The 18166-nt window shown below is 31.4% G+C and overlaps 1 protein-coding gene across 1 annotated transcript; it reads left to right on the top strand.

The window, feature by feature from the left end:
- On the top strand, positions 1-7921 carry LOC143056128 (uncharacterized). Its single transcript, XM_076229214.1, has 6 exons — positions 1-113; positions 1508-1668; positions 3771-4815; positions 5837-6129; positions 6929-7066; positions 7815-7921. The coding sequence occupies exons 2-6, from the start codon at positions 1521-1523 to the stop codon at positions 7919-7921; spliced, it is 1731 nt and encodes a 576-aa protein (XP_076085329.1). The 5' UTR covers positions 1-113; positions 1508-1520.
- Positions 7922-18166: the final 10245 nt, after the last annotated feature.

Below are 18166 nucleotides of genomic sequence, written 5' to 3'. Positions count from 1 at the left end.
TGGATCTGACTTGATATTATCATTGACGTCACAGTACAGAAAACAAAATACCCTGCTGATAATATGTATTTACTGAAGAGACATCACTAAATATTACAACCTGAAAAAGCAACGTAAGTAATCTTTTTGTATGATTTTTGTTCAAGCATGATAGCGTTTTCATTTGTTTCCAAAATCACTGTTATTTGTTGTAAAATAATTCCCATGATCGAATACCTTTCCTGTATAAAATGCAGTTTACATTCATCAAAAATATATTTCATTGTTGTGAAATTTAAATAATTATTTCGGGTACATGTTGTATAATCGGGAGTAGGATATAATCAGTAACATGACAGCTAGGACGACAATTTTGATATCGGAAGATATCAAAGCTGTGAAAATGGCGCTTACTAGTTGTGACACATATATATCGAATCTGTCAATTGTTTAAAGATGGTGAAAGCATTTGGGTAGTGTTGATTGGAATCATTGTACCTATTAACTTCGTTGGAGCAGTATTTTTATGTAAGGATCAGACAACGGCATATGAGAGTCGGTATTATATATGCATTTACGATGACCCATTTGGTTTTTCCTTTCGGGATTCTCGAACCGAAGTGCTCTTCATCTTCGTAATTTATTTGACCTTTATATTTTTTGTAAATCGAGTGTCATTAATGGGGTATGATATTTTGTAGACGAAACGTGCGTCTCTCATTCACAATCTCAATCCTAGTATCGATGGTAAGTTTATTTGTAACTGGTTTTCTTTTTGAAAACGTATAGTGCAGAAGTCAATATATAACAGCCATTTCGAAATTGGTTGTATATATGGTTAAAAATTAAAAATAAACTGATTTGAGGCATACATTTTTTTTTAAATATATAAAGTCTTTTATGTGTTTGGAAAAAAGATTAATTATATGAAAATGAAAGGTTTCTGCTAGGCGTGTAGAATAGTAATAAAAAAAAGATGCATTTATGTTTATAGAACGTGATTGGAATGTTTCACGAATATGACCTACCAAATTAGACTATATACCGGGTTTGTAATAACTGCAACACGACGGATGCAACTTGTGGAGCAGGATCTTATTCCCCTTCCGGATCACATGAGATCACTCCAAGTTTATGGTGGGGATCCTGTTGCTTAGTCTTTAGTTTTCTATGTTGTGTATTCTGTACTATTGTTTGTCTTTTTCTTTTTTTAACCATGGCATTGTCAGTTTATTTTCAATCTATGAGTTTGACTGTCCTTCTATTATCTTTCGCCCCTCGTTTATTCTAGGAGGATATTTTCTCACACATTTGAAACTTCCCTGGCAATTTAAAAGCAGATATATCTCTGTCAGATGTCCTGGACTTCTTTACCAGATGGTTTGAAATAAAAGGTGTTATTCGTCATAGCAAAATCTATCTATATATATATATATAGTTAAATAAGAATGTGTAGAGGAAAATGTGACGTGAGGTTATTGTCAGTGAAATATTCAACTATTTAAACTAATTTATTGTTGTATTACAGCTTTTAGATCAGAATGAAACAGAAAACAAAAATTTATCCCAGACATGGTTCATCAGAAGTACAAGAGAATGCAGGAACGATTTCACCAATACTAGATCGGGATATCATCGATATGATCAATGTTAGACGTCGATTCAACAGATGTGATACTTTGTGTAGAGGTATAATATTTTCTTTTCTTTACTACGTATAACATAATAAAATAAAGCGAAGTTTTCAGCATTCCATTACTTTTCTAATCGATGATGTAGTTTAAAGTCGCGAGTTGATTATCGTTTTCGAATCCACTACTTCTTATCAATTCTCTAGCTTAACCCATTTCTAGTAAAACGACTTTCTGTTTCATAATCTGACAATGAATCAACTGAATTTCTTGAAAATAATTTCGTATTTTGTCTTTTTTATTGTCTAATAGCTGGAAGTGACTAGATCCACACGGTTCACATTTATATTTAACTTAATATATGTTCAATTTAACTTAAATGTGTTGTTATCTTCCCTTTTGATTACCAGATTTTGTATTTATAAATGATTATTTCATTCAATGTTGAATCATTACATATAATTTATATCAATTAGATTTAAGTATTTATAATTCATTCAAAAACATATAATTAATATATGCAATTTTTTTAATCTATTTTGGAAAGTTAAACAAAAATAATTTAATTACCAACATTTAGAAACCTCTAATATTTACATATATAGTATTTAGCAACCTAATGAGCAAATTACCGACCGTGCAAGGGCTGTATAGCCAGTCAAGGTCATTAAAAACTTCCATTTGAGCAAATCTATGGCGTTTATAACTCCCATTTGATTGAATTTACAACACACATTCAAAATGACTATAAATATTTTAGACCTAAATGAAGTGTAAAATTCACAAAAACACCACTTCACTAGAAACCAGTTGATGATAAAATAGATACAATGATTTGTCTTAATTGAAAAATTATATATAAATTTTGTTTAAACTGGTTCCCTTTCATTTTTTTTTCATTTTTTTAAACGTTATTGTAATTCGCATCCATCGTCAATCAGTTAATCAACTAGTATTATTTGTGGTACGCATTCTGAAACCCAAGCAGAATTGCTTTTGTTTCAAATGTACAGTATATAATTATGTCAATTTTGCAATATATCATGTAAGCTGTTCATAGCCGTGATCGTCTAGTCGTTGGTACCCAAAGAAAAAAACCGTGATATTAACAGTGCCAAGTTCAAGCCTAGTTCCCAGAATGATTTCTTTTGTAATGTTTTTCTCTACCAAAATATTCTTTTTAGTCTAGAGGTATCTAGATTTATTTTTTACTATAAAGTTGACGATTTTGTTTCTGGTTTCACCGTCAAATAAGTAGTTTTACAGTCGTAGCTTATCACACTTTATTCACATAAGAGTCAGTTAAATGTTTATGTATATTTGGACCATTTATAATTAAACAAAGAAAAACTAAGTGATCATAGTATGATATCATTATAATCATAAAACCAAAAGATGATGAAAAGGAAAAGGCCTTGTACCTTAAAAGTGATAAATGTAATGTGTACATGGATGTTTATTTTATCAAGGAATTGTACTAGTAAGTAATATATACAATTCCTTGATTTCATAGTATTTACATATTTCATTAGATAACAAAAAGACAGAGATACAGTTTATTGACATGCATTGACAGATATACGCTATAAGAGTGATATTTAAATAATTATTTATATCAGCACTCGTGGTCTAGTGGTATCATGCATAGACTACAGACTTTACTGTCGAAAATATGCGTAAGTTCGATCCCATAAAAGTCACTCGTTTTTGAGAGGATAAAATATCGTAAGTTAAAAGTTATGATATAAGTTATCTTATAGTTAACATGGTGGTCAGTGGATTCTTGAAAAATAATCCACTGTTAGAACAATAGACTGTAGTCAGACAAATGGGTTAATTTTCTTTGAACTTTTTATATTAGAGTACTGAACACATTGTTTAGACGCCTTTATGTTGTTCCAGATCATAGATTAACTACTTGACATTTATTTGGTCGTTTGTTCAGTGTCTGACTCTCACTATCCTGTACCTATTTGTTTAATCATACACAATGAAACTCGAGTATTTGTATTAAGTTAAGATTTGATGCTAACGGCTTAGAAATGCACGTTATTTTTATATATGAATAATTATAAGAATAATTATCCCATGGGTCAAACATTTCAGTTTTTCAATGAATAATATTTGTTTTATTTATCATACTGCTTTAAAATTTCACAGGTAACCCTATTACTGACGCTGGAAAACGAACACAGTTGGTAAAGATGTTGTCTGTCGTCATGATTCCAGTACTCGTAATAACAGGAATGACTGGAAATAATTTCGCTTCATCTATTGGTAATTACATCAGTTCAGCAAGTGTTCGAGATGTTCTCTACTTTAGCATAGAACTGGGAGCACTTTTGCGTATTATCCAGTTTGAACGTGATATGAGTGCGCTTTATGTAAGCAATATCAAACCGGAAACTAAGGACTTCCTTCTACAGCGATATCCGGACACTGACCTAGCTATCCAAAACTTATCATACTGGCCTCAAGGGGAAAATCTCATCCCTGAAATGGAAACTCGAGAAAAGTTTTTATCGTATTTGAATAAGCATCGTTATCAGCTGGATGTCTTTGACCAATCAGTCGAAGCCGAACTCAATTTTTACTCTGGTAGTATTGATGTTCTATTGAGATGGCTCTATGACAGTGTCAGTGAATCAGGCACAGGTTCAATTTGGAAAGATGTCGTCGCATATCAAGAAATTATTGTAGCAAGTGAATTATTTGGAAGAGAAAGAGCTTTGGGTGTTTCATTTTATGCAACTGGCGGTTTTGAGACGCGCGAAGAATACTTGCTGTTTGTTGAAAAACAGAACAGGGCTAATGTAACATTTGAATCCGCAAGATTTTACTCAAAAATAGCATTTGATTTATATAATGTTGAATTAGCCAAAAATCCAAACGTAAGCGAGAGTATAGAAGACTTTCGAAACAGAATAAAATCTAATAACTATTCAAAAGAATCAGCCTCAATTGCTGAGGCAGAGATGTGGTTCGGTAACATGACTATTTATCAAGGTGTTCTAACCCGTACTCAGAAAGCTCTTGCCCTGAATATAGATGAAAATCTTGTCAAAGCGTCTCAAGACGGACTGAAAAGTGTCATAACAATTTGTATAATATTCGGCTTTATTCTAATTGTATGTCCACTTCTTGTGTTTGCTGTTTACACGTTGACGTCTGATATACAGAAGTATTCTATTTTGATAGCCGACAGGTAATTTATTTACCCATAGTTGTCAAATATTTGCTTTCAATTTACGAGATGATCCACATTTGAAAATGCCTGTACCAAGTCAGGAATATGACAGTTCTTGTCCATTCGTTTTTGATGCGTTTTGTTATTTGATTTTGCCAAGTGACTATGGACTTTCCGAATTGATTTTCCTCTAAGTTCAGTATTTTTGTGATTTTACTTTCCACTATAAGGGTAAACAGTCCTTAAGGTGGTATGGGTGTCTTTCGCCGTCTTTGATTGTAAATCACAGAGAACCTCAGGTCCAGATTTTCAAATTCTGATGCAGGAATGCAGATATTTTATGAGAATTTTCATTTTAAAGAACACATTTATCAGATAAAAACTTATAAATATTTATGTTTTTAAAAGTGAAGATTATTTTTGCTTCATTTTTAATGTTTTTAAATTGGCATTTAAAGGGGAGGTAACTCTCAAAAAGTATATATTCTGAAGGAGTCTACATGGAATTTTCCTATTTTGTATTTTAGCCGAAAAAAAAACCCTACGGTGACCCAATCTTTTCTTTAAATATTCTCAAAGCATTTTCAAAAAGGTATTTGTTTTCTTTTACAGTTCTATCATTTAATTTAGGTTCTGATCACATTACTATGTTTTTCCGGATTAATCCATACAAAACCTGTAGCTTGAGAAAATGTGTGGTAACCTATCATTTTTATCTTATTTAGTTTGATCATATATCAATATTTACTACGTTTTGGCAAAGTATGAACAAATTCTATCATTTTTAATTTATACTCCAATAACTTGAGCTTGAGCCAATTAAAAAAGTTAACCACCCTCAATAAACTGATTTATGTACAGTTTAGGACACTTTATTATTTTTATATTAAATACGTATGAACCCTAATTATTTTTTATTAGTGTGAAATAAACAGCTAAGAATACACAACAAGTCTAAATTGTCATCGATCAAAATAAAAACTTATTTCAAACCTATTCAATAGTCCAAAAGACGTTTCTTATATATAAATTTTTACAGGACTCGCAAATTGAAGAAAGAAAAGAAACGTACAGAGCTGCTGCTCTATAAAATGCTACCGAAGACAGTGGCTGAACAGCTGAGACAAGATAAGGATGTGGATCCAGAAAAGTATTATGATTCCACTATATGTTTCAGTAGCATTGTAGACTTTGAAAACATTTCATCGCATAGCACACCACTTCAAGTTGTGAAAACTTTGACAGATTTGTACAAAGATTTTGATCATAGAATCGCTATGTATGATGTGTACAAAGTTTATACCATTACAGATGCTTATATGGTAGTTTCAGGTTTGTCATTATTTTTTAACGAAGTCGTCTTCAATGGAGTAGTATTGATGTATTGCATACATTCTAGATATCTGTCATGATTGTATATAACACTGTTGATTACCCTTTAAAATAAGAAGAATAAGAAGATGAGGCATTATTGCTAGTGAGACAACTATCCACAAGAGAACTATAAATTTATACAGAAGTCATAGATTCCTATATAAACTATATTGAACAGCCCATTGGATGACGTTAATGCAACTAAAACAGTTTTTCCTGGATGGGGAGTTGTCCCTTTGGCACTCATTCCACATCTTTATATTTCTATAAAACAAACATGGTCCGAATAAACACTTAATCAGTAGTGCATTTATTTTAGACAGAAAATGCAAATTTCAAAAACGTACCTGTTCTATCATGAAAAGATGTTAACAGTGTAGTGTGCTACTATTAGGACACCTTATATCAAAATTATAGAAAAACTGTTGGCTGTAAATAAGAAAAGGGCACTATAATGTAAAGGGGGTAAAGCATACTTGTGTTTTTTTTTATACAGATTGCAACAAGTTATTCTCTCAAATGCACCTTGAACTAAATGCACATTTCTATATCATGTTAGTGACCTCAGTCATGAAGTTGAGGAACATTATTTTCTAATAATTGATCAATGATAGTGGTTATGAAACGTATTTGTTGTATTAAAAAAAAATCTTTAATTGTTCATTAGGATATACAGTTACTAGTTAACATGGTTAATAAATAATTAATACCTCAACAAAATCTGACAGAGTCGTATGTTATTTCATTTTATGTTTAGGTATTCCAAAGAGGAATGGCATTCGACACGCTTCACAGATAGGAACAATGGCATTAGACATTCTTGATCATATTCAAAACTGGGTGGTACCGCATTTACCTGGAGTAAGATTGGAAATCAGGATAGGCATTCACTCAGGTTTGTACAAACGCTGATGACTCATTTCTTGATAAATAATATCATTATTTTGAGGGTTCAAAATATCTTTAATATCTTTGTTTGTTTTTATGCTATAATTCAATAATATATCCATATAAAGATAAACAATCAAACGTAAAACATAAAAAAAATACCGAACTCCTAGGAAAATACAAAACGGAAAGTCCGTAATCAAATGGCAAAATCAAAAACTCAAACACATCAAACAAATGGATAACAAGTTCAACTGTCATATTCCTGGCATGGTACTGGCATATTTTGATGTAGTAAATGGTGGAATAAACATGGTTTTATAGCAAGCTAAACCAGACACTTTTAAGACAGTCACATAAAATTCCAATGTATTGATTACTTTGTGACAACAAACATACACAATAGGCAAAACAAAATAAGGGTACAGGAGTTAATGTTGTGTTATAATCTTAATCAATAGAAAAACAAACAAATATGTAACAAAGAAACACAAAAATACAAAGCACACTATCAAAAACGAAGACAAGAATCCAAGGGATGTATAACTACAAAGCAACCTCATATGTAACAAAGAAACACTAAAAGTCATAAAGATAAAGCACATAAGCAAAAATGAAAGACAAGAATACACAAAATAAAACAATATAACAATGACATAGAAAAGACATACAAAATATAGAACCGTAATAATGACCACAAAATATGTACCATACCTGCTTGTTTATGAAGTATAGTATTGGTTATTCTAATGCAGGACCCGTTATTGCTGGAATATTTGAAATAAAAATGCCAAGGTATTGTTTGTTTGGTGATACTGTGAATGTTGCATTAAAAATGGAAACATTGGGAGCTGGTAAGTAGATATATCAATGTTACATGACATAATTAAATCCTTAAACATTTAAATACCTCATAAAGAAAGATAAATTAAGTCAAATCACATAACGCACTCTTGTATACCGACAGCGAATTCCTTTCATTTCAACTTTATTTTCGTTTTTTTTCTTCTGTGAAACTAATGGATTTAATGACTAAATTATGTGAAAATAAGTAGATTGATATATGACATTTAATGGTTTGAATATTTACTGCAAGTATTAAATCAATGTAGTCGTATTAAAAAATGTGACAATGTTATATGTTATTGAATAAGATTACATTATAACAGCACCTACTTTCGCTCCATTCGGATTTCTAGTTTATTTTGTGTGTTACTAAGATTGTTTTTTTTAAATCCATAAATGAGATTTGAACATTAGCAAACTTCTACTTCCATAATAGATAAACATCTAAATTAAAAATGTCTGACAAATGCTATGTCATTTAGTACGGAGAGAAGAGTTGAGCGCTCACAACTACGTTTAACCCGCCAAATTCTTTATGTATGTGACATTCCGTAATAAAGAGCCTTTAGTACCATGTTTATCGTTAGTTCACGTCTGTCCTATTTGTTTTATAATTAATTAGGCCGTAAGTGTTTTCGTTTATAAATTGGTTCAATTTTTTCATGTCTTTTATAGCCGAATAAATGGCATGGCTTTCTCATTGTTGATGGACGTACGGTGCCTAAAATTACTTAATATCACTTCATGTTAGCTCCGGTGGATGTCTTATTGGCAATCATAAAAAGTTATCAAAGGAACCAGGATTATAATTTAAAACACCAGACGCGCGTTTCGTCTACATAAGACTCATCAGTCACGTTTAGATCAAAATATTTATAAAGCCAAACAAGTACAAAGTGAAGAGCATTGAGGACCCAAAATTCCAAAACCTTGTGCCAAATACGCTAAAGTAATCTATTCCTGGGATAAGAAAATCCTTAGTTTTTCGAAAATTCAAAGTTTAGTAACCAGGAAATTTATAAAAATCCCACATATCAATTTTATATCATTAAAGCTTTAAAACCAATCATAATTACTTTTACATTTTATTCAGTAAACAGAATACACATAAGCCAGACAACAAGAGACTATCTTTTGGCAACTGATGGATATGATATGGAGGAAAGGGATGATGATGTAGTCAAGGTTTGTTGTTTTTCTAACTTGGAATTTTGATGAAATATTTTTATTTTTTCAAGATTTAATTCAAATATAGAATTCGAACCGGAAATCTGTTTAAGGTAGTGAGAATATTGTGTCAGGTTCGCAGACTATGTTTTTTTTTTTTATAGTTAGCCTCTTTGTTTGAAAACAAGGAAAAGTTTTCCTCAAGGAAAAACAGTTTTAATATATTACACCACAAGTAAGCACAAGGCATGTATAGATATGCACATCTAAAAGATTATAGAAGTTAAAGGTTGCACTTTGGAAATACAGCAGTTTCTCAAACCTCGATTCTTTTGGGAAGATATAATATTCATAGATAATTAATTCTGTTTACGTACTGGTTCCCAGATATGATCTCTATGTTTCATCTCGTAGAGACATTAACTTTGAAATGTTACCAGTAAATATGCATATGCATTTTGGTCAAATTGAAATCTGTGGGAACCCTTAAGTCAAGATTGGGGTAGTTAAGAGTTTTAGTGTATGTTTAAACTCGTTGAAGTTGGGGGTATATACACGTTGAAAATATGCCAGACAGGCCTATATTTTGACCTTTGAACAAAAAAGTAATGCATATCAACTTTCCATTCTAGGATATATTTTTTTTCAAAACTTGATAGTAAAAGTGGTGAAGTTTTAGCATTAAAAGGAGTTCATATGGGAAATTGCATTGTACATATTTACAGAAATTTAACCTAAAGTACGCAAGAAAGTATTATTGAAATTTAATCATTTTCTCTTTCATTATAAATTTTTTCTATACCAATCGAAGGATTTGAAAGAAATATTGATGCAGGACATGGAAAAGATCGATTACTCGAAAAATAAGGATTCATATTTAAATCAAAACTTAAAATACATGAGAAAGCAAGATTACATAAACAATAATTGTCTGTTTTTTGTCGAGCCTGCGACTTTTGTCGCAGAAAGCTCGACATATATAGGGATAGTGATCCGGAGGCGGCGTTAACTAACTTCTTTAAAGCTTTATAAATAAATTTTGTGTTTTTACTGTCTTCTGATTGGTTAAAATTATTAGTTTTATTTTCAATGTTGTCAATTTTGATGGCGAGACGCCCACTTTGACGTTGTGTATTCATACGCCAACATGTGTGTACGTTGTTATTGTTAATATAAATAATATAAAAAGTTCTTTGAGCCTTAGTTTTGATAGAAATTTATTTATAATGAATGGCAATAATTTATTTTGATTTTATTGAACCATAAAACTAATTTTTGACTCGCGGATTATTCAATGTGAAGAGTCAAAAATTAGTTTTATGGTTCAATAAATTCAAAATAGATAATAGCCATTCATTAAATATTTTAGAAGTTGGAATACCTGGATGCTTTATACTTTGTATATGTCAGTCGCGTAGGTTTTATTTGACCTTTACCTCATTTTCACGGTTCATTGCTCAATGTTAAGTTCTTGTGTTTTGTTTTGATTTTCTAAAACTATAAGCAATAGGTCAACTATATTTGTACATGCTGCTAACATGGTTCGTCTGACCTTGACCTCATTTTCATGGTTCATTAGTCAATGTTTAATATTCTTGGTTAATGTTAAGTTTATGTGACAGTTGTAATAAAGCTTTATATTTCGGACTATCAATATAATATCAATGATTAGTAAAGAAGATGAGACATATCAGAGTGTGCACTCTTGTTAAAGTGACACCTATTTCTGTCTTGAAGTGATTTATGTATTTTTCTTGAAGCTGCATAACTTTATATTTGAGGACCTGCAAACAAAACAAAAAAGAAAAGAGAATGTGATAATTTAAATTCTTAATATGCTTATACCCCAGAAATTGAAAAGTATTTCAACTCCTCAAGATATATTAGCAATAATTTATTTTTGTTTTTAATTCAGAAGGACAAGGAAGTGTGTGAGATCTACAAAGGAATTTTTCGTACCTACTGGTTGAATAATTCGGACGACTTCATGCCGGCGAAGAAAATATGTGAGATAGAAACGTAAAACAGAAGTAAGCATAGTATGTTTTTTTTAATGATAAACACACGAAAGAATTTGACCAAAACACATAAATCAAGGTAAAAATAAACGAAATAGTTATGATTCACATGAACTGCAAAAGAAGAAATGAGATCAGATGCGTCGACAAAGATCACAATAGGTTAAATGGACACAATTGGTAAATTTACAAATCAGACGGCTAATCTGGTATTTGAAGACCTATGAAAAACATGTTGCTGCTAGCATTGTATCGATGGTCAGGAAAAACAGCAAATACTTAATAACAAAAAAAAATCGGTTGTATTTGAAAATACTCATTTTCCGGCTTGTTTCTTTGTCGAGTCATGCTTTTAATCACGTGTTTGATAGTTAGTGTTGTGTAAGTTTAAGCCTAATCGATTTATTTTTCCTAACAAACCTCTATTTTCCAATTAACAGTTCCAAAACACGTTGAAAATCACTCACAGTTTCCGACGTTAAGGAGCAATCTGTTGATAGTTATTAGTCAAAACAATTATTATGTTTTAAAAAAACTTGCCGAAGTTTAATGTCAAAATGATTACACAGATGGTTGTACTAATCCTATTAATGAGGTTGCAGACAGCATGTAATGTTTATATGGTATACGTTGAAAAAGTAGTTCGTAATGTAATACTGAAAGATTTTAGATTTGATGACATTTCAAATCACTAAGGTGGTCCAGTTTTGTTTCTCACACTTAAGACCCAGTTCGATATTGATTTTATATGAACGTTATAAACTGGTAATGATTTGATAATTTCATTTTTGTCTCTAATTAAAGTATGAGGTAATACACAATAAAAAAACCGGGTATTTTGTTTCGACATCTTTTTAGTAATGTCACCACATCCAAGTGTCTATATATTAATTTATATCAAATAATTACAAAATAAGTATTGATCACGTGGTTCAAAGTTAACGGAATCGTCAAGTAAATTATCACTGAATTCAAAAAGAGCTGCTCAAACCCATAATATGACGCGCGTATTCGGTAAAAAAAATGTATCCTAATGTAAAAAATAAAAAAAAAAAGAAAGACAAATACGAAAACATTCTTCAAGTAAATAACAAATGAAGTAACAAAAATATCAAACTTCTAGGAAAATTAAAAACAAAAAGTATGAATAGGTATTTCAAAATTTTACTTTCATTTTTGAATAGATATAGGATGATGTGGTGTGAGTGCCAATGAGACAACTCTCCATCCAAATAACAATTCATAAAATTAAACCATTATAGGTTAATGTACGACCTTCAACACAGAGCCTTGGCTAACACCAAACAACAAGATATAAAGGGCCCCAAAATTACTAATGTAAAACCATTCAAACGGGAAAACCAACGGTCTAATCTATATAAAAACGAGAAACGAGAAACACGTATAAGTTACATGAACAAACGACAACTACTGTACATCAGATTCCTGACTTAGGACAGGTGGAAACATTTGCAGCGAGATAAAACGTTTTAATGGTACCAAACCTTTATCAATTGGAAGGCTTTTTTCTGCTATATATATGAACATATATCAATGTTGAGTAAACATGTTTAATATTCCAACTTTTGCAAAGGGACCTTTTCATTAATACCAAAGATTTGAATCTACATTTAAGTTTTTTTGTGATTGTTGTTGACAATTGTATTAATGCTTTACTTTAAATACATACTGTCATTGCTGAATGATCACTTTTATTTTTCAGGAAACATAACGTATGACAGTTTCAACCTGTTAAACAGAACCTTTGAATATTTCATCGAATATACCTCAACAAATAAGTGTCCAACAATAAAGCGTTTTTAAAACACGTTCAGACATATATTTCTGTTTAAGTGTCTGTCGTGTACCTTTTTTCAGGTGGTTGAATATTATGTGATACATGTAACTATGAATATAAATGGTGTGTTTGTATTAAAACTCCCTACTGAAAAATTTACTTTGACGGCTTTATAAAAATAAGTATGTAATATGATTGTCAATCAGACAATTATCCACTAAAAATCTAATGAGGTGAATGCAAGCAGTTATAGACAACCAGACATCATACAACAATGAAAAACACTCATAGCGCATAATCAGCTATAAAATATACCGACATGAAAAATATGAAACAATTCAATTTGAAAAACTGATGGCCTAATTCAGAACTAAACCATTTATTTACATAACATTGAATCTCTTCTTTTGTATCTTGTGGATCGTTTGGATCATGGGAATGTTTTGCTTATAAAAATGATTCATTTTAAACTCAGCCTCATTAAGTTCATTGCAAATTCTTACCATATATCTAAAATAATGAACACCATTACTAAGAAAATGTGTAAGCTGAAGGACCGAACAACCATGTGATTTCGTTTACTAGAAAGGACCACCAATGTTCAAACTAATGGATTTATTTGAAGAAAATGCAAAATGTAAAATTTCCGAGAAAAATTCAAATCTGAAGACTCTTATCTAATGGCAAAATCAAAAGCTCAAACATATCAAACGAATGGATGAAAACATTCGTATTTCATTTATTACAGACATTTTCTTACGTAGTAAATGGGGGATTAAATTTGGTTTTAAAGCTAGCTTAATCTCTCACATGGACAGAAACTTATGGCACTTCTTACATGAGAGACACACATTGATAAATTACTTCGTACCTATAAAACACAGTTAATAAACCTGCTGAAAAACGTAAATCTTTCTATGTGTAAAAAGGCACCATATGAACAGTTTGATAATGACATGATGTATTGCCGTCTAACCAGGGAACCCATTTAACGTCTCTTGAAAAGTTGTTCCAGGTTCAACCCATCACTTTATTCGACAATTACCCGTACTAAGTCAGAAATATGACAGATGTGTTCCATTGTGTCGATTATTGAAAAAGTCGAGCTTGTCACTTTGTATAGACGTATCTTTTTGAATTTACCTTGTGAAATCAAAATGTTTGGTAAATCTTCTCATTTTTAAACAAGTGTTAAACTGTTAAACATTTAAATATCGTTTCATTTCGGCCTCTACATGCTCTAGTAAGTGTTCTACGACCAATCTTTCAGTGCTTTTAACAGGTTCCTTAACTACTATTAAAGAGCTTATCATAAACTATTGTAATACAATATATGAACATTAACTATTTTTGGAGTGTATTAAATTCTGTTTTAGATAAATTACGTGCTTTTGATGGTTCTTTTTATTCTGTTCAAAGATTTGTTTTCTACTCCTTATACTACACTTCCACACTATCTTATTAAACAAAAGTTTTCCTATTTGATTAAATGGTCGTTTAGTAAAAATGAATGCAAATATATTTGCTGCAACTCATTAAAAGCCTTTTTCTAAGAAAGGTAAATATGCTAGATATACTTACTGGAGGTGTGATGAGATGATTGAAGCTGTTTATTTTCTCCTTTGTAATATTTATGTAATGTACGTTTCGGCAACAAAGTTCATCGACAGGTTGTAGGTATCCCTATGTTCTCTAATTGCGCCCCTTTAATAACAGACTTGTTTTTGTACTGTTATGAATCACAGTTTATGACTAAACTCAGTAAAGACCCGCCGAAATTGCATTTGATTGATAAATTCAACAACATTTACCGTTATCTTGATGATATTTTTTGTTTAATAATCAAGATTTTTCTAAATATACTGCTGAAATTTATCCCAAACAACTTACTTTAAATAAATCAAATTTAAACGGTCATAACTGTTCTTTCTTTGATTTAGATATTTTGGTTGTAAACGGGAAACTCCACACTAAAGTTTACGACAAATGGGACGATTTTTCGATCCCTATTGTTAGTTTTCCATTTTTAGATGGTGATGTTCCTTTGTCACCATCTTACAGTGTTTATATTTCACAGCTCGTTCGCTATGCTCGTGTTTGTTGTGACGTTTTTGATTTTAACGAACGTAATCTATGTATTACTGGTAAATCATTAAACCAGGGATTTCGTTACCATAAATTACTTATTAGTTATCAAAGGTACCAGGATTATAATTTAATACGCCAGACATAAGACTCATCAGTGACGCTCTTATCAAAATATCTAAAAAGCCAAACAATAACAAAGTTGAAGAGCATTGAATATCCAAAATTCCAAAAAGTTGTACCAAATACGGCTAAGGTAATCTATACCTGGGATAAGAAAATCCTTAGTTTTTCGAAAAATTCAAACTTTGGTCAACAGAAAATTTATAAAAATGACCACATTATTGATATTCATGTCAACACCGAAGTGTTGACTACTGGGCTGGTGATACCCTCGGGGACGAAACGTCCACCAGCAGTGGCATCGACCCAGTGGTGTAAATAGTTATCAGGATTATAATTTAGTACGCTTTTACTAAATTTTTCCATAGATATAAAGATTTGGTTTTGAAGTTTGGTTGTACCTGTAGAAAACTTATTTCATACGGGATAACACATCCTCATTTTTACGTAAATATTGTTAACCGTGCCCGGAAATTAGAAATGATCCTGGTAAACTTATCGCTCCTTTAAATAAACTTATTCTAAAAGGTTACTAATTCAACAATGTAATAAGATAATTGAATATTGTTTTTCTTGGTATAAATATTGATTTTGTAATCAGTAAATTAAGAGCAAACTAAATATTACTAGTATGTTATATACATATACACATTCATGGACCTACTATCTGTCGATACCTGTATCTTGACATTGCACAAGGTCATGTTTTTCTCTGACTGTTTATGACGTCTTTACACTTAATCCATTGGATGTTGGATGTGTACGGATTGATAATTTAGTCTTAGATGCATGCTTTTTTATAAGTTGTTAGTGACTTTGAACTTTGACTCTCAGATCTGTACCTAGTGTCTTTTTATTGTTGGGATGTACAAGTACGCAGCTACGTCCACTTGTATTTTTGTCCATCTGATGAGTTAAACCTTTTTAAACTGATTTCTATAATTCGTTCTTATGTTGTACTGTTAAACCACTGTCCCAGGTTAGGGGAGGGTTGGGATCCCGCTAACATGTTTAACTCCGCCACATTATGTATGTATGTGCCTGTCCCAAGTCAGGGAGCCTGTAATTCAGCGGTTGTCGTTTGTTTATGTGTTACATATTTTTTTCGTTCATTTTTTGTACTTAAATAAGGCCGTTAGTTGTTTTGTTTGAATTGTTTTACATTGTCATTTCGGGGCCTTTTTTAGCTGACTATGCGGTATGGGCTTTCCTCATTGTTGAAGGCCGTACGGAGAGTTGTCTCATTGGCAATCATACCACATTTTCTTTTTTATATTAAACAACTTAGTTTTATGAATAAAATGGAAACTAAGGAACACATGTACATATGTTACTTGATTTATAAAAACAAAAAAATGCCCTGAAACTGACAATACTATAATAATTGAATGATTATATAACAGCATATTTGTTATATTTAGGGAAGGTGTCTTTCAACAAAAGCGGCATTCCCTGGAAAATAAAATGTGCTCCTCGTCAAAGAGTAATTACCATAATTGCAATTGTCTTAATAAACCTTGAATAATAGCTACCAAAAACACATATAGATAAGCTTAAGAAAGGGGAAAGGTACCAAAATGAATATTAGAATTAATAAGTGGAATCAAATTGAAAAAGTCATGGCGGAAAACAGAAACGAAAACAGTGAAACAGTACACAAAACAAAGAACATCAAAGACTGAGCAATACGAACCTCACCAAAAATTGGGGGTGATGTCAAGTGCTCCGGAAAGATGAAACGATACATACAGTGTTTTAACGGAAATTTAAGCTAACAGCTAAAGAGATTATTTGAATTTTCCATTCGTGATCTTTCATTCTTATACAGAACCATTCAATAATCATCTGCATTCGGAGTCTATATATTCCAGATGATTATTTATTTCAAAGCATATATCAAATCATGATTCTTAACACTTAAGAGGGTGTAAAACGTACATATTTCGTATTTAGTATGTCTTATCTACAAGAAACAGATGTCTAAGTAACATGAACGCCACCATGAAAGGAATGATAAGAACATTCAGTTCGTTAAGTAGCAACCGTCGAGTTACTTAAGCTCAGAAAAAGATTCGGCGATAAGCCGTACTTGGTGATGTAACAGTCTAACAAAGGAGAACAGAAATGTGAGAACTACAATTGGAACATATAAATTATATCCATGATCATCAATGAACAAGAAGTTTGTTCAAAATCAAACAAATGATGATGACATCCGTCAAACCTTTGAAGAGATGAATTCAAGTACTACTGGATAATCAGTCTATGGTGGTATCATTAGCTCAATAATCAGTACATAGTTACCGATACGAAATTAAAACAATCTATTCTAATATTGTTTATTAGTATTTATTAAGTTAAACTTAGAAAAACTAAGGTTTCCACTCCCTTTTCTGACACCTAAGCTAACTGTACTATTGTAGTACACGATAACGTAACACGATCCCGCTAACATGTTTAACCCCGCCACATTATTTATGTATGTGCCTGTCCCAAGTCAGGAGCCTGTAATTCAGTGGTTGTCGTTTGTTGATGTGTTACATATTTGTTTTTCGTTAAAAATATTTTTGTTTTTATTATTTTTTTACATAAATTAGGCCGTTAGTTTTCTCGTTTGAATTGTTTTTCATTGTCTTATCAGGGCCTTTTATAGCTGACTATGCTGTATGGGCTTCGCTCATTGTTGAAGGCCGTACGGTGACCTATAGTTGTTAATGTATGTGTCATTTTGGTCTTTTGTGAATAGTTGTTTCATTGGCAATCATACCACATCTTCTTTTTTATATTAACAGTTAGCAGTTGTATGGCTGTTTATTGTGAATTGTTTACTGAATTATTTGAAGATCATTACAGATTTCCGATGGCCTCTTGCTGGACTAAAATACATTTTGTCAGGTGCCTTTTACTGTCCTATTGAGTTAATAAGAAGAACTAAGTCAAGGGTTATTTTTGAATAACTCTATCCAGTCTTGTTTTGCGTAACGCATTTAGACCAAGAGCAATTTCTGCCTTAAACTTTCCTTCCTGTAATAACTGATAACTTGTTCCAAATAAAGACAGTATATGCTTA

This window comes from Mytilus galloprovincialis, chromosome 13 (assembly GCF_965363235.1).
Source record: "Mytilus galloprovincialis chromosome 13, xbMytGall1.hap1.1, whole genome shotgun sequence".
Classification (NCBI taxonomy): domain Eukaryota; kingdom Metazoa; phylum Mollusca; class Bivalvia; order Mytilida; family Mytilidae; genus Mytilus; species Mytilus galloprovincialis.
The sequence above is the reverse complement of the archived record's forward strand: the minus strand, read 5'-3'. Positions and strand labels throughout refer to the sequence as shown.